Raw genomic sequence first — 17,232 nt, forward strand, 5'->3', positions numbered from 1 at the left:
ACAGACCTCTCAGGACTCTTCACAGCTTGAAGATCCAGAGCACTGAGCATTGCCAAGAGTGTCACGCTCAAGTGAACCCGTGAACAGATTAAAACAATAAACACATACTGTAGAGGCTGGGGTTGATCAAGTCTCAGATGTTCAATTCGTGATTGATTTCTTTGAGAAACACTCAGTGGTGGAAAGTAACCTTCTCCTTAATCTACTTAAGTACACTTTTGAGGTACTTGTACATGTTTACATTCATTTCTGCTGCTTTAAAAAACACAATTAGCTTAGACAATACAATGGATTAATAAGCTTACTAAGAAAGGCCTCCTTAAAGTGGTACATTTAAAAGCTGGAGCTAAAAGAAATGCCAAAAGTGGGTCCGTTCCACACGTGGGATGAACCACGTAACAAGGGCAAACACAGCTTTGAAAAAGAAGCTATGTGATTGTGGGTTATTATTATCATCATTATTGTTATTTTATGCTAGCGTAGAGGAGTTCAACCAGTGTTCACGAGTCAAACTTTCTTTCAACTTGAACCGTCTTTGGAGAAGGTTTTATGTTTTAGTATTAAGGTTCATTTCATCACATCCCATAAACTAAGAGGATTTCCCACCAATGTCTGTCCCTGAGACCAACATTTCATCTCAGCAAAAACTGTCGGGTGATTCTACTGGGTCTCAATTAGAGGGGTGTAACGTCCTTCCCTGGTGAAACATTATTTGTGATTTAGACACATAATTTTGGCAAATAGTACATTAACATAAAAATCTTGACTAGAGCAGCTTTAAACTGTAGATCAAATCTTTGACTTGCAGATTGATGGAGTGACATAAAGGGCATTGGGGAGGCAAACAGTCTGACTATTAAACTAAAAGTCATACAGAAAGCACAATGGGAGGAACCGCACCACGAAATACAGCTCCCAGGCTTCTCCCTCCCTTTTTTCCTCTCTCTCTCTCAACAGTCATCACCGTCGTGAGGTTTCCTCACCGCACGCGAGACATTGGCTCGGTGCCACTGGATGGTCACGGGGGAGTCGGGTGGGAGCCAGAGCTCACACCACATAATAACTGTCTGGCTGTAGCAGTTCCTCCTGTCACTCAAAGCAACTTGGAGAGCGGAGAAATGGAAAGGACCAGGGCATCAGAGGAGTGACGTTGGGAAAAGCCCTGAAGAGTGCCATATTTGGTGACCCAGCAGGATACATGCCACATTTATGTACATACAGAAATTAGCACGGATGTAGTGTGCTGTGTTTTTCTGTATATACATCAGAGACAAACAGAAGGGAACACACACAATCGGAAAACATACTGTACCTGTTTTGCCTTTGACTTGCTGATTGTGTCTGAAATGGGCTTTTTCTTCTCCTTAACAGCACTTTTGGAGAATAGTTCCACAAATTCTTCAAAGTCTACAGCTGGTTCCTCGATTTTCTCCCACACCAGTGAAACAATGGGTCTAAAGATAGCCGGAAAGAGGAATTATTTACAGTACAAGTAGGCGAGCTTTAATCTGCCATGTATTGTTTGAAACAGTACCCCAAAGTCCACTTTTATAGTATAATTCATGCTGTTGTTCAACCACAAAATGCATTTTTGACATTTCTAGGGTGGATTCCACTGTTTTATGAGAACTCATTTGTCATCTTTTACAGTGTAAAAAGTTATGCACTTGTCAAATCCGTCAGCCAAGAAATTACATTTAGGATTCATTATCAAGTTCCTCACTTGCATGTAAATCAAGCGGTCTATTTTTGGACTTGTATTCAAATACAATTTTCCAAGCCTTATTAAGGAAAAGAAACCTGGTTCAAGTCAAGTCACTGCTGACCACAACGCCTGGACTGCATCAGGTTCATTTTCCACAAGGTTAGCATCTCTATTGCCGTCACAGCACGTGGTCGATCTTTATCTTAAGTGGACAAGCTTCCTCTCAATTCTCTACTGTTCACAGAATTCCTTTGTGCAAATGATCCACATCTATCTCCACTTTATGCAGCGTATCTTACTTTTTATTATGCAGCTGTATGCGTGTCCAGTAGAGTGGCTTCATTGGCTTGGGGGGCTCGATCACAGCTTTGGCAGGGGCAGCTTCCTGGACCATCATGGAGGGCATGGGGCCTGGTGGTGGTGGAGGCCCAAAGCCTGGGGGTGGGGGTGGAGGAGGGGGGCCCATTCCAGGCGGAGGGGGTGGCGGAGGAGGCGCCATGCCCGGCGGTGGAGGAGGTGGGGGTGGAGGTCCGAAACCGGGCGGGGGAGGAGGTGGTGGAGGTCCAAAACCTGGTGGTGGAGGAGGAGGAGGAGGAGGGGGTGGTGGACATGGTCCAAGCCCAGGTAAGGGAGGGGGGGGTGGCGGTGGAGGAGGAGCGACACCCCCTGATAAAGATGGTGGCGGTGGAGGTGGGGGCATACCTCCAGAGATTGGAGGGGGAGGGGGAGGTGGAGGTGGGGGTGGAGGAGCTGGATGGCTGCTGCTCTGTTGCCTCTGCTGGCACGTGCAGACAAAGCTCTCTGTAGATTTGGGGATGGAGGATGAAACGGAGGACGACACGCTGCCTGATCCTCCGCTGAAAGGCACGTCAAACTTAAAACCCTCCTCCACAGGCGAGGTCTGGACAGACACCTCCTGGCTCATCTTTCCCAATCTTCCTCCTCGCATCTGTGAGGCCTTGTGGTGGGCAGCGCCCAGAGCGCCCATATTATCCCAGCTGCCCTTTGCCAAGGAGGCCTGCTGGCCCTGCAACACAGCAATCTTAATCCGCAGGTCATCGATGGTCCTCTCCAGCTGAGGGATGAGACAGCTTTCATCCTCTGAGGATGACTGACCTGACGTCAACCTGCTGGATTCTGTCTGTCAGAGAAACAAAAAACAGATTTTAACTTCATGCACAGCTTCATCAAGGAAACTGTAGAAAATAAACCCCATGACTTTGTGTGCTGCGCAGTCTTTAAAAGCAGGTTGTCAAGCCTACGCTGTACTCTCAGTGTTGAAAAGCAGACATAAAATTTGCTGTTAAATCTTGGAAACATCATCATTCAATAAATTACGCTTTATAAAACAACAAAACAGCCACAACTGAGGAAGCTTAGTGACAGAGCTATGAGCAAAAGAGGGGTCAAAAAAGTCCATCATGTCTAGACTCCATCAGACCTCTGGCTCCAGACTGGTTAGAGAGCAGGGATGAGGGGATACCGAGAGATTTGACCCCAGAGACAGTGAGTCTCGTTGGGCTCACATGGGGAGGGTCTGTGTCTGCTAAAACACATTCCCCAGTTGTGGTCACATCGTTGAATCTTAAGGAGAATGTTCAGCCAGTACGGCCTTCCTAATTTATTAACTCCTCTACAAAACAGGGAGGTTCACTGTGATAATTTAACGGGTCTTTCAAGACAAGCCTGCCCTCTGGTGGCAAAAGAACAACTCACACATATATCTCATTCAGCTCACCCAGCACAACTCGCAAGTGATGAGATTACATTACATCTGTGCAACTTATATTGTGCAATATATACACATAATCATTGTGCAATAAACCAAGATCCACTGTGAAGTTGAGCCAATCCTCGCAGAGCATACCCTTCATGCTCATTGTCTATTTGTTCTACTTGTTATTTTTCTACCTCTCCTTTTTGTTCTTGCTGTTGTAAAATGTGAATTTCCCTGGTGTGGGAATAAAGCCTTGTCTTAAAACTCTATTAAAGTTGTAATTTTAAAGCTAAATCAAGTGCCAGTCCTCTACATGCAGCATATCTCCAGTACCAGTCAGCCAGTGGGTCTTACAGAAACATGCAGTTTTGCAATGGTACTGAAAGCATTATTTCAAAACATAATTTGCTCTGTAAAGATAACAGCTTTGAAAATAGTCTACTTTGCAAGAAACCTGTGAAGTTTTGCACTTTGCATATGCGCGCTTTCATTTGTGTAGAATTACAAATGGAAATATGAGGCACACACAAACACCCTGAAAATAAAAATAGCACAAAAACAAACAATAGCTGCTTATCTATCATACTTTATGTATGTAATAGGTTACTAGAGGGAAGATGCTCTCTGATGTTAGTAGTAACACAAAAGGCCATAAATCAAAGCAAGCATCATGCACAGAGTGCAGAGTGTAGGCAGGGGAAGCATATTATAAAATATTTATAGATGAAGAGAGGATTTAACCAACCTGAGAGTGCGGAGCTCCTGGTGCCTTGGCTGATGACTGATGCAAAGGGGATCTCAGGCTCTGCTCCCTGCCTGTCGTTCGGCCTCCATAGAGTTCCCACAGGTGAGAAGACACCGGCAGGCCGACAGATGCCCAGGTGTACAGCTGCTCCTCCTGCACACAGTTTAGAAAACGAGCATGTACACATGCAGAAAATGAGATTAGATGTTTGTGCTTAAAACTACTTGCTCCCCCCAAGGACTACTCTGTTTGACATACAAGATGAAAATGTGGTGGGATGCATTGAAAACATCCACCAGGGATATGAGTCAAGTGGTAGCTCTTTCTGCAGCTTCAAGCATGGAAACACTTGAGGATAATAAGCAACAGTGGAAGCATAATTTTTCTCCCCCCCCCCCTTTGCACAGTCAATGTAGCACTCAGAGCCAGAAAAACTGAGGCCGTCAAAGCTTATCCTCAATCTCTCGTCTATTCTTTATTGTCTCAAAGCGTCATATCGCTTACACAGGTAAAAGCTACAGTAAATAATGACTAAAAGTGCGGTTTAAATTGGATTTCTGGCTTTCTAAGTTAACGCTCATGTCTGTATTTGTTTTTTCAGCAAAACCTCCCCAGTTCCATCACGAAACCTCATGTCTCCACTACACATTACTAATGTGAACTAACTGCTGCATCAAATTTATCAAGGGCTGAGCATCAGTGGTAACAGACTACAGAACCGAAATCAGACTGAAATAATTATTCATTTATTCCTTCTGCCTGTCTCTTCAAATGGTCCTCCTCATAACCACTCAGACACTTGAATGAAATATTGCCCTGCAATCACAGAGCTTTGTTGGCAGCATTGCTTCTTAGTAAGTGTTGTTATAATATGGTCCCTGGTCAAGGTGAAAATTACTCCTTTTAATACATAATATCGGCTAAATCACTTCAAACAGGCAGCTAATTATAATCTGAATGTTAGTGCATTTGTATTTACTTTCATATTATTATACAGCACTTATAAAAACTCTAAAGACAATAACAGACACGACAGCCACCAAGACTGTAAGGCTAATGCATGGGACCCAGTTATGAGCCTGCTCGGAGAAAAGCAAAGGTAATTATATCAAATCTAACAGTAGTTGCTGTCCCCATACCAAAACGTACCGTTATTTAAGTTAGTCCCTAAATTTTTAGAAATTTTCTAAATACATGTGTGCTTTACAGTTTCCCAATGTAAGTAATTATTTCCCAGTAAACTGACATGTAGAGCATCAGGCCACACAGTGATGAACTACAAGCTAATACACAACAAGGTAAAGCAAACCATTAGTTAGATCAAATAAATCTGCTTAATTACAGTCATTTCTCTAAGACTTCATATGAGCGCAAATCACCTGCAAGCATACGTTTGTCATCCATTAGCTGGATTACAGTAGCATGACCTACAGCAAGAGACATACACACACAGAACAAAGCATGCCCGAGTGATGTAAGCCCATGCCACTCATTAATATTTATCCACTCAGCAGTGTTTTGCCAAGCGTAAAAAGGGATGATGATTGATTTGCACAGAGTTCTGACTGCAGATACTCATCTTCACCAAACCCCATTTTTGGCCTGCGTGAAGCTGCTGGAGTATTTAATTTCAGACGGTATGCAGAACAAGAAACAAACAGCTCATACATTTGTTCACTGCAGCAAAATAAAGTAATGAAATTGGATACGATGCCATATTTAGGTAGCAAAGTGGAGGACAAACAGGAGATGAGCGATAAGGATGGAAATAAAAGGATGGGGAGATGGAGAAAGACAAGACAGAGGTGATGCAGTAAGTGATTCATTTCAAGACGGAATTTAACTGTAAAAGGAAAAAGAATATAAACGGGAGATATTAAAAGGGTTTAAGTGAAAAGGCTGCAGAGACAGACTGTGATGATTTATTTTGAAAGGGAGATTAGCCGTAACATGGAAACCAATAACAAAGAGATCTGGACTCTCAATGGCAGCAGTAAAGGTTGTTTTTGGTCAAGCTGAATAATGCAGGGCTCCAGGCTAAGCCCCAGACCCGAGCAGGCAGAGTGTGGGGACAAAAGAGAAAAAAACATGGGGGCAGGAGTCCAATCCTGTCCAATCCTGACATGGTGAGCTTTTTGCCGGGAAGAGCAGCCTGAGCCCAAGGCACGTGGAGCTGTTACATAACATGGTCAGCAGATTGTCTACGCAAGCACAGATGTGTGTGTCCATTTGTGTGTTTGACTGAGAGAGTGTCAGAGGGGCTGCTATTAATCCAGCCATGCGAGGAAATGCCTGAACATGTATGGGTGTCTCGGGCAGTCCTTTTGTATATATGAGTGCACATGTGGCAGAGTTGTACACAGAAACAAGGCTCTCTGCATTCGTGACTGCACCCAAAACAAGCAGAATAAGATGAGATTGTATTTGAGAGATTTGCATTCATGTGAGCAGAACAGCTTTAAAGCATGCATTTTCTGGTGAGTGAACTTGTTTTTGTCTGTGTGTGTGTATGTAGTTGTTGCAAACTGTACCTTTATGTGCATATGAGCGTACAGTGAGCATATACAGTGTGTCCATGCATGCACATCTGTGGGGGAGGTGCACTGTGTAGTTAGAGACCAACACTAATCTGCTCACATTCGTTGATATTCAACAGATACAACAACAAGACTAAGAGGAGACAGCAATGCTAGCAGCCCACTGAGCCTGCATTTAAACATAGAGGTGCTTTGAGATAATATGAACATCAGCATGTTAGCATGGCCACAATTACAGTGCTAGCCTGTACCCAAAGTACAGCTGAGACTGATGGGAATGTCATTAGTTTTGCGGGTATTTGATCATCCTAAAACGTGAAGGGGAACATGAAGGCTGTTCAAGATTTTTTTGTCTATGTAACATTTCATGGCAAACATACATTTCACTGAAAGTCAGATAAATCATCTGGGATTGTGAATGTTCGTGCGAAGATTTCATAGATGTTGAGATACTTCACATCTGATTGTGGCATCAAAGGAAACATCAAGGGAAATCACGAGTCATCAATAGTGGGCAGAATGGATGTCTGCAGGAAATTTCATGGCAATTTAACCAATAGCTGTTGAGATATTTCATCTGTTATGGACTGACCGACATTAACATCTGTACACATCCACACAGGGCTTATGTAAAACAGGGTTAAACATATATATACACTGAAGACAGAGTACTTCGAATGCATATATGGAAATATAATTTTACTGTACATAATCTCTCCAAAGGTATATGTTGCTTAACTCTAATCTGCAGTATACCAACATGAAGGTCAGCCAGATGGTCGCAACTCCAAGAGGACCTTGACAGAAACGGCTTCGACAGTGGCTGTGCTGAACTGTGCAGAGGAATGTGATGCACACGAGATTAGGTCTGAGCAAAGCATTACTGGAACGGAGAATTAAAGATTCATGAAAACAACTTTCACATGGTGACCCTGTCTGCATGCTCCACTGCTCCTCAGATAATGAAATGTCTCTGGGATGAATCACGGTAATACAGCAGTAAATATAGAGCACCGACTGGGAAAGCTTTGCGTGACTCTATATATGGTACATAAGCTGTTGACTGCAAATAACTTTGTGCTACATCCTTCGAGTATTTCATCTGATAAATACATGCTGTCTTCTGCATACCAGCCCATGTTATACTACCTTCAGGCTATCAATTAGTAGGAAATAGAAATACATATCACTTTGTCCTCCAGCTCTTGGGACACTCACTAACATGTATCACAGTTTGGTAAGTTTAATCAAAATTGGAGCAGTGGTGCTGCAGTTATTGCCTCACAAAGAGTGAAAATTTTGACTTTTACACTTTTTTTAACACTAAAATATCTCCCCTTGAGTTAAAAATCAGTGCCGTCTGAGAATGCCACCTACTCACTCCTATAATTTGGTAAGCAAAATCCATTTCAGCTGATGTGAGGCAGCTCATGGCATCATTTTTGTAGAACAAGCATGACAGTGAAGACAAAGGTCTTACATTAAAGACTGCTGAGACAGTGCTGTCACCCTGGAGCCCCGCGGTGCTGTCACTGAAGGGGCGCAACAGACCCTGGACCAGCATTCGGTGACACAATTCTTTCACTTCCTCTTCTGTGGACCCATCTCCAGGATGCATACACAGCCAGTCCAGCAGAGTGCGACCTGAGAACAGAAGATACAACAATGAATCCTTAATCTGGACTGTTTATTTCTTATTTTTGTGATCAAGAAGACACCCTGTCTTATACTGACCAAAGAGCCGAAAATAGATGTTTCAGATTTAGATGTGATAATGAAACACCTACACATGCAAACTCTATTCACACCATTTTACATGTGGGTGACAAGAGAGATGGTGTTAATTGTGCAGTGCAAAAAGTTAACGAATGCTAAAAAGCATTCAAGATGCTAGTTACCACTCCATCTTATAATATCACTTTTGGTTTTTAAACAGTGATAGATGAACTCCAGATTGTATTTTGAGTGTCAGAGAGAGAGAAAAACAAATGGTTTAACCTTGTGGTGTGGATGTAAGGCTTATTAATACTACATTTGAATAAAATAAATTGAAAACAGCAGATTGTCTCCAATTTCCAAGCTGTGAGAAATATTAAAGAAAGTTGTCAAAATCATTAAATGAGCAGGAGGTTGGAAAAAAAATACTGACTATGTGACATGAACAGAGGATGCAGAACCTAGAGTGAAACAGCTTTATGACTTCAGAAAACCCAACTATGCCACGCTGTGCAGTCAGTTTTTAATGTTGTTTGACTCGCTCAGTCTTTCTTTAAACCATGTGATTCAGAGGACAGTGAATGAATTAACAAAGTCCTGTGACTCATGGTCCTCTGGACACTGATTTGAGAACTAAAGTCTGACAAACACTATGTGGGCTAATGCGGGAAATTCATTGTGTTTAATAAACTGTGACGTAACTTAGAGGAACAGGCACGATCTTCAAGGCACAAACCAACTTGACTTGATACAAATCCAGAATTTGTGTCATCAATCTTAATGTCAGTTGTTTGACAGTAAAATCTGCTTTATTTCTACACTCACTCTTTCTTCTCAGTCTTGCCGTTCCCCCACGAGGGCTGGATGTGACCTGGAAAACTCGCTCACATGGAGCGCTGAGTCTTTGTGAATAAAAACAGGATGGCGTGTTCTCTACTTTTATGAAATTCCAGACGGGCCAAATGTTGACATTAATGTGGATTCGAGATATGATGTACCTCCACTGTTTGGCTACTGTAACTTCACCTGACAAAATGAGAATGGATCTCTTATCATGACTTATTTTTGTCATGCAGAAAAACTGTCACTTGGCTTTAGCATCCACTAGTGTGCACTGTGCATGAGTGTGTTTTTTTGGTCTGGATTCAGAGGATGGCATCGCCTCGGGTCTGTGGCAATGTTGTCATTTGGACCTCTGATTTATGAGCACAAGCGCAGACAGTGGAGAGCAGCTGAGCTCTTGAAAGGCACCACAACAGAAAGGAGGACAGAGTGGCATTGTTTTACGAGAAGGATGCATTTGTGTCTGAAGACACTTCAATAAAGAACCCCCACCGTTTCATCATGGTTTTCATGAGCTTTTGCACTCTTAAATCATAACTTTAGTATTCCCACTGCGATAATTTCTATAATGTGATCATTTGTAAGTCATTAGAATTTAAATCACTTGGCAATTACCATAACCATTTCACAACAACATTACATAACAACTTAATCTCAAATGAGGACGGGGCTTGGAGCCAAACAAATAGGAGTCACTTCTGGCTCATTGGGGATACAACAATAGTAGCACATGATGAACAAACAACAATATTTCAATGGAAAGACTCCTTGTTTCCCTCTGATACATAGTGTGGTCAGGAAAAGGCTGCTCCTATGAGAGCAGAGGAGTAACGAATGACAATTTTTTACTCTGTTAAAAATGTTAAGTCTTGTGATATTCTAGATTTTTCTCATTGTCAAATCCCATAAAAAGCATGACAGCCTGATAAAGCTCATTCTTCTGTGCCATAGACCTCCACTGTTGTCAAAAAACAAACAGCACATTAATGAATCACAGTTGCAATGGGTGTCAGACATTACTATGAATGTTGTTTATTTTTATTCATTTTCCTACAAACACAATATGTGGCTGAAAATAATCTGTAGCAAATGCACCATTTAATCCTGTCTGAGTAGCACTTGCTGAAAGCCACAGTGCACAGCTGTTTTATTGTTTTACAGTTTAAATGAAACCATAAATTTGTGACGTCTTTGTTTTGAAAGATTTTAAAAATGGGCTCGGAGCTGAGTTTCACAGACAGGTCAGGGAAGTTGGGAAATATCGAGAGGAGGTGCTGACATATTGCTTCATCCTCTTATGGGATTTGTTGACAATAAAAAATTATGTTTGACCTTCATGTAAATTCATGCAAACATTTAATGTAATGTTGTCCTTAGCTAACAGTCTGTAAATGCATGTTTTGTTCCATATTGCAGGGCTATGACATAAACCTGCCAGCTGTCTTCAGTTAGGCGATCCTGTCTTCATTCATTGCTTCCTCTCAGACAGACCTCGTGGTTTCTATCCATTCATACATCCCTCATCCCTGTTTCATCTACTACCTCCCAGTTCACACCATCCAATCATGAAGCCCGAAGTACAGTGCTTCTCCTTCTCTCTTACCTAAATAGGAAGCTATCACAAACCACTGTGGTCGTCATTAACCAAATTAGCCACATATAAGTTCATGAAGTTGAGATCCAGATCAAACTACTACCACTGGAATCTCAATGCCATCCAGAATCTGTGCAATGATGGCTGAGGTGTGGGGTTGTGTTGCTAATGGATTACAGGATTATTTTCCATAATCAGGCATTAATCAGAGAGGAAGAGGAAGTCAACACCGAAAGTCTAATTTACTGTGTGTTCTAGTAACAGCACTTCATATCTCTCTGATTGAGCCTTAGGTGTGGCAGTGGTTCAGTGTTACATGTGACTCACCAGAGAAGACATCCAGGTAGGGTACTGTGGTGGTGGAGGCCTTCCGTGTATAATGTGCTCTCCTGGAGCCCAGTGTCCAGTAAGTTCCACCTGTGTAACTCTTCTCTGGTGTATCCTGCTCTGGGAATTTGGCCCCACCACCTTGCCTTCTTCGTAGCTCATCCAGCTCTTTGGACCAGTCTGCAGACACGCTGATGGGCCCAGCAATGGAGCAGGACCTCTGCTTGTGCCTTTTAAACTCTTTGGCCTCACTGGATTCCACTGAAGCAACATTGGCATCTGTTTTCCTGGGCACATGGGGGCTGGTGATGGGGGAGCCAATTGGAGAGGTGAGCTGTCTGGTGGTGGTCTTAACATAGGAGGGGTGGACTGGAGGGTAGAGCTTGACGGTGGAGGGAGAGGTGGAGGACGGCCGTCTAGGCTGAGAACCATGGAGGTCAGTTGTAAGCTGGCTAATAGACAAGCTACTCTTCCTCCTTTTCAGTGACAGGAAGTCCCGCCTCCCAGCTTCCTCTCCCCCCTCCCTCTCCATGGACAGGTCCATGCTGCTGACACTCTTGTGTGACCCCATTGGTCCCGCCCCTGCCACCACAGGATCCAAGCGCACACATGTCCCATATGTGTTTTTGCTCTGCTGAGGGCTCTCCAGGTCCTCCTGGGGCTCCTCAGCACTCTCATACGAGGTGGTGGTTGTTGTAGTGTCAGGGAAACTATACGTGCTGTTAGTCTTTGGTAAAAGACTGCCGCTGCTTCTCTCTGTGTCCGGGGCTGACGATGGCGGACCACTCTCACTCAGGGACCCCGGACCAGATGAATTTCTTGATATGACATGGCTTTCGTTCTCTAATTTCTTGCACTCCTCACTTACTTGTGGAGGTACACACTCACTTCCAGCAGGGGGAGGGAAAACTTCCTCATCCAGATCAAATACTTTCTCAGGGGCTTTGCTCCCCACAGAATCTGACCCATCAGGTAAATGGCCAGCAACCATTTCCAGCACGCTGTCACTGGCCTGCTCTCTTATGGCCTGCTGGATGTCAGACAGCAGATCTTCATTTTCAGCTGCTGCTGAGTGAAAACTGTAGAGGTCAGCATCTGACCCAGAGCTTGTCTTCCGGCCAATCTCATCCACCATAGAATGATGACTGTCTGCGGTCAAGCGGCTTAGATCCCCCTCGACATCTGATAGCATGCCCATCTCATCGGCTGACAGGCTCGCCTCTGCTGCTGGCTTGTGCCCTGCTTTGTCAGAGTGTGCTGACCTCCCATCTTCCAACATGTCATCCTTAGACAACCCTTTCACCTTCGATAAACTCTTCCTGATCTTCATGCCAGAAAACACAGATCCCTTCGACTCTGACTTAGGTTTTTTCTTACCATTTTGCTCTCCTCCCCCTGATTTACTTATCTTATTGTGGGACTTTTTAGATTTTTTGTCCACTTCCCTCTCATCAGCATCACCATCGCAAGAGACATCCCCTGTTGCTCCACCACTTCCTCCTCCTTTCTTGTGCTTTGTTTCCTGGTTCCCCATGTTCCTGAGCAGGCGGACTCCCTTGGCTAACAGGCCATGTTGCTGGGGTCGAGGCTGGGCATGCTGGGCTTCCTCCTGGGCTGCTACTGATGCTGGTCCTCTGTTGGTCAGAGCCCTTTCAGAGCTGCCTAATCCCTGCTGTCTGCCCACCACAGTTAACGGCAGCTGTGAGAATGATGCTGCCTCCCCCAGTGCTGCTGATGCTGATGATGAAAGGAGGAGGAGACTGGCACTGACAGCCGCGGGCTCGCTACCACTCACTCCTCGCTCTCCCCCCCTCGCCTGCACAGCCTCTCTGACTTTCTGATCCTTCCTCTCTTTTTGCCCCTCCTCTCCATCCCCATCTGCTCCTGCATGCTCAGCTGTCTTGCATAACGGGCTGCTGGTCGAGCGAGCAAGGCGCCGATGCTCCGGAGTGAGCTGCCCTTGTCCATTCTCATCTGACTGGGGAAGAAATTGCTTAGGATGCTGCTGCTCTAAAATGCACTGTTGTTGCTGGTGTTGTTGATGGAGGAGTGAGTGCTGTTGTTTACGGAGGATGTTGGTAACGCTGCTCTTCCTCCTGCCTTTGAAAGTGGTAGTGAAGAAACTCTCTTTCAGAAAGGGCACTTGGGTCTCTACAGTCTTGAAAGTCTGCATCCTGACCGCTGAGGCTTCATCCAGAGAAGAGATGATCTAGATGGACTGGAGTAAAGAGAACAGAGCAAGTTAAAGTCACACTCGCTCATTTTAAATCGAAACTTAGCTTCACAGTAGCAGAGGACAGGCAGTCGGTTCTCAGTGGAGTCATGAGGTAAAGGTTGAATGTAAGGGCAAGCTGACGTCAGAAATCTTATGTCCCCTCTTGTCTTCATTTTTTTCTTTCAAATTCCATTTAAGACTCCTTCAGTTTTGATTGTATGTTTTTGTACTTTGTTAAAATGTATAAGTCCTTGTAAATGTTTTGATTTCCCAGACAGACAGATATCTGGACTGATTCAGGAAAAGATTCATGTGACTCCACTGGTGACAGCAAGATAAACAACATGAAACTGCCTTTATTAATGACAACGCAGGCATATACAAAAATGGACAGCTGAAATGATGTCAAGTAATCAATCAATACAAAATGACATTACACAAATAATACAGACACAGAAATAACTTGCAATAGTTTGTCATTTTTTAAGTAAAAACACCACAATTCTAGTGATTTCAGCTTTCTTAAATGTCAGTATTTGCTGGTATTCTTCACCTTCTATGACAGTAAACTGAATGTCTTTGAATTTTGGACAGCTGGACATTTTTCACGTCTTTGACATTCTTTTAGACTAAACCAATAATCAATTAATCTGCAGACTAACTCATAATGAAAATAATGAAGAGTTTCAGTCCTCATATAACTACACAGCAAATATCAATTAAAATCAGATTGTGCTGAATCATTCTCATGTCAAAATGGGAAGTTTAGTTTTACAAATTATACATTGTTCAAACTGCCATTTACTCTATTTATATATTCATCTACAGTTAAAGACACAGTGCAGTATTATCACTGTACATTTTACTGACAGATATCTCTTTGATAGCTGATAGCAGACAGTTCTTCAGGCATGCATGAAGGCATGCCTGAGGACTGATTAATGCCTATGGGTGTGGTGCCGACAAAACTGAGCCATTTAAAACCAACGGTAAAGTTTGCTTTTCTTACTGAAAGAGTCAAAAGTAAGTGTTTTAAAATAATAATTCAAACACAACAACACAAAAATAAATAAATGGCACACATTGTCAGAATGAGGATCCTAATTAAAAGATAAAGTATTTACCAGCTCATACTTTCATTTAAGTTTGTGTTTAAGCAACTTTGTTAAGTAACTTTCTCCTTTGAGCACACGTTGGTCTGTTCTTGGTAAACAGACACATTACATCATCACTTTGCAACATGAGTCAAATCTGAGACATTTGTGGTCAAATTTAACAATATATGAAATGGTGGAAAAACTGCGAAAAAGCATCTTAGCTACATATTTTGGGACTTAGAAATGACAGTATACTTGCCTGACTGGTGGATTCCCCTCAGTGGATGAGCGCTGACTGAAGAAAACAGCACAAACGGGTGTTTGTCTGTGACGCTCCTTAGCCATGGGTCACATGAAGTTGGTATTTTCCTCATCACATGTCTGGTCTCCTTGGCCATCTCCCATTAGCACTGTCTGAGACTTCCCCCTCTAACTTCATCAGACTTTATCATGGGAACATACAGAACTGTGCAAAAGTCAAAGACCACTCCTGTGTTTATTCAGTTTCTGGTTAACATCAGACACTGTGTGCTAATATTGTGGTAGCGTGAGACAGTGATGCAGGAATCATATTTAACAGAAAATTAGATTTCTGCCTTCAGTAATCAGTATTTCCTACTTTTGGTTTCATGCTCCCTGGTGCCACTTTTAAGTCCATCCCTCCAATCAAGAAATGAGTTTCAGCTGTGTCGTCTTCACAAACGCAGCTACCAGAACTGATATTTAAAACAACCACAGGTTTCTGAAGACAGTGGAAGTAAGATAATTCAATTACAAAGAGAACATTAAAGTCATGGGAGGGAAAGGAAAAAATGAATTCTACAAACTACATCAAGAAAATAAAATGGGAGTCCTACAAGCATATAACTGTGAAAGAGCAGGTAAACCACTGAAACTCAACATCACAAAGACAGTATTTGAGATTTTTGAAGAAAAAATGTAAATACCTATCTGTTATCATATCCAATACTCTCTGACGGGAAATTAATTCTACAGCTGTATATTAACCCATCATCCTGCTAAGATAATGATGCTATGATGTTTGTATTTAACAGACCTGAGTTGGTGTAGAGGTTTGTGGTATCATTTTCTGGCTATAAAAATAAAATAACTTGCACGTAATGTCTCTGTTTTTCTATTTTTACACACCGTGACAGTGAAAAAAAAAGCATTAATATCCCCCTGACATTTCTACAGCTGATACTTTCAGCATTAATGGAAAAATGCTGACATCAGATAACACGAATTAAAAGCTTTCACCCACGCTGGCTACATAAAGGTACAAAAAAATTAAAATATAGCGAAAAATAACACAATCATGACATGCACACGGACAAAAAAAAAACATAGTTTGTCAAAAAGTTTTTTGTTTGTTTATTGACTTAAAATATGAGTATGATCAGCATACTTGAAATGTAACAAAATGTTTGTGTTTACCATTTTGGTAGTTTACATTCCCAATATTGAAGTACAAAAGTCTCATACTTTAATGAAGAATGTATTATGACAGTAGAGCATGTTGTGTTGAAAGCAGACAAAATATCCACTGATGACAGGCATGGGATGTTTTTTAACATCTCTTCTGCATACAGCACATAAGCCATATCCTTACATATGACCATTGTATCCAACACTGTATCTTAAAATCCAATCTGCTCATTCTTCAGTATGCCAGTAATATAGTTTACCCTTTATCTTCAATTCCTTTTGCACAATATTCAAGATTTGGGTGCAGCAACAATTTAAAAAACAACTCCTTAAGATAAGAATAACATAATGTGCATTACAAATTAAAATGAAAATAAATTTTTGCCTTTGTTGACATCTTTATGCTAACTTGTGTTGGTATGTGGTGTTTAACCACCTTCTGTACAGAGAAACCTGATGCACTGTTGACCAAGACAGCTGCTGATTCTCTTTACAATCCCGATTCCAAAAAAAAAGGTTGGGACGCTGTGTGAAACTTACAATCATTAGCAAATGAAGGGTGTCTCATAACAGTTTTACAAAGTGTTCCTGAGCCCATGTAGTACTATCCTTCATACCATCATGTGTTCATAAAGTGGTCGAACCTCGCTCCATCCTTAATTGTGACCGACTGAGCCTTTCCAGGATGCACCTTTCATACCCAATTGTGATACTATCAGCTGTTACCAATGAACCTGTTTACCTGTGGGATGTTCCAAACAGGTGTTTTTGGAGCGTTCCACAACTTTCTCAGTCTTTTGTTGCTCCTGTCCCAAACTGTTTGAAATGTGTTTCTGGCATCAAATGCAGAATAAGCAGATATTTACAAAGATCAATGAACCTGATGAGGTAAAGCATTAAATATATTGTCTTTGAACTGTTTACAATTGAGTATATGTGAGCAAGGATTTATGCTTTATGCAGCAACCCAACTTTTTGGAATCGGGGTTGTACAAATCAAGTGCTGTCAGTCTATTTAATTAATAACTTTAAAGAACAATTTCACCCATAAATAACATAAAATTAAGCCAAAAAATGTGATAATGACAACAGTTAAAATATTGTACCTTCAATGTTTGTGGCCATTTCTGTCTTCATATTGGCAGAATGAGATTTTTGATGCTGCACTGTGAAAGTTGGACTGACAGCGATTCAGCCTGGATGACATGTCTTTCTCAAACCACTAGAGGCTGCCGTTTCTCTACTATATCAAAGATGAGCGGCCATATACAAAGAGCTCCTCAGCTGAATCATTTTGTAGAAATTTAA

The 17,232-nt window shown here is 42.2% G+C and overlaps 1 protein-coding gene across 4 annotated transcripts in view; it reads right to left on the reverse strand.

Annotated features, from left to right (window-relative positions):
- fmn2a (formin 2a) overlaps positions 1–13,380 on the reverse strand; it is a 38,047-nt gene extending 24,667 nt beyond the window's left edge. For all 4 annotated transcript variants that reach the window (XM_076743632.1, XM_076743634.1, XM_076743636.1 and 1 more), the window contains exons 1-5: positions 11,185–13,380; positions 8,185–8,348; positions 4,168–4,320; positions 2,005–2,846; positions 1,313–1,454 (exon numbers count right to left, since the gene is read on the reverse strand). In XM_076743632.1, coding sequence (XP_076599747.1) covers positions 1,313–1,454; positions 2,005–2,846; positions 4,168–4,320; positions 8,185–8,348; positions 11,185–13,357 — 3,474 coding nt within the window. In that variant the 5' untranslated portion in view covers positions 13,358–13,380. The remainder of the gene's footprint in view (positions 1–1,312; positions 1,455–2,004; positions 2,847–4,167; positions 4,321–8,184; positions 8,349–11,184) is intronic.
- Positions 13,381–17,232: the final 3,852 nt, after the last annotated feature.

Source organism: Chaetodon auriga, chromosome 11 (genome assembly GCF_051107435.1).
Source record: "Chaetodon auriga isolate fChaAug3 chromosome 11, fChaAug3.hap1, whole genome shotgun sequence".
NCBI lineage: Eukaryota > Metazoa > Chordata > Actinopteri > Chaetodontiformes > Chaetodontidae > Chaetodon > Chaetodon auriga.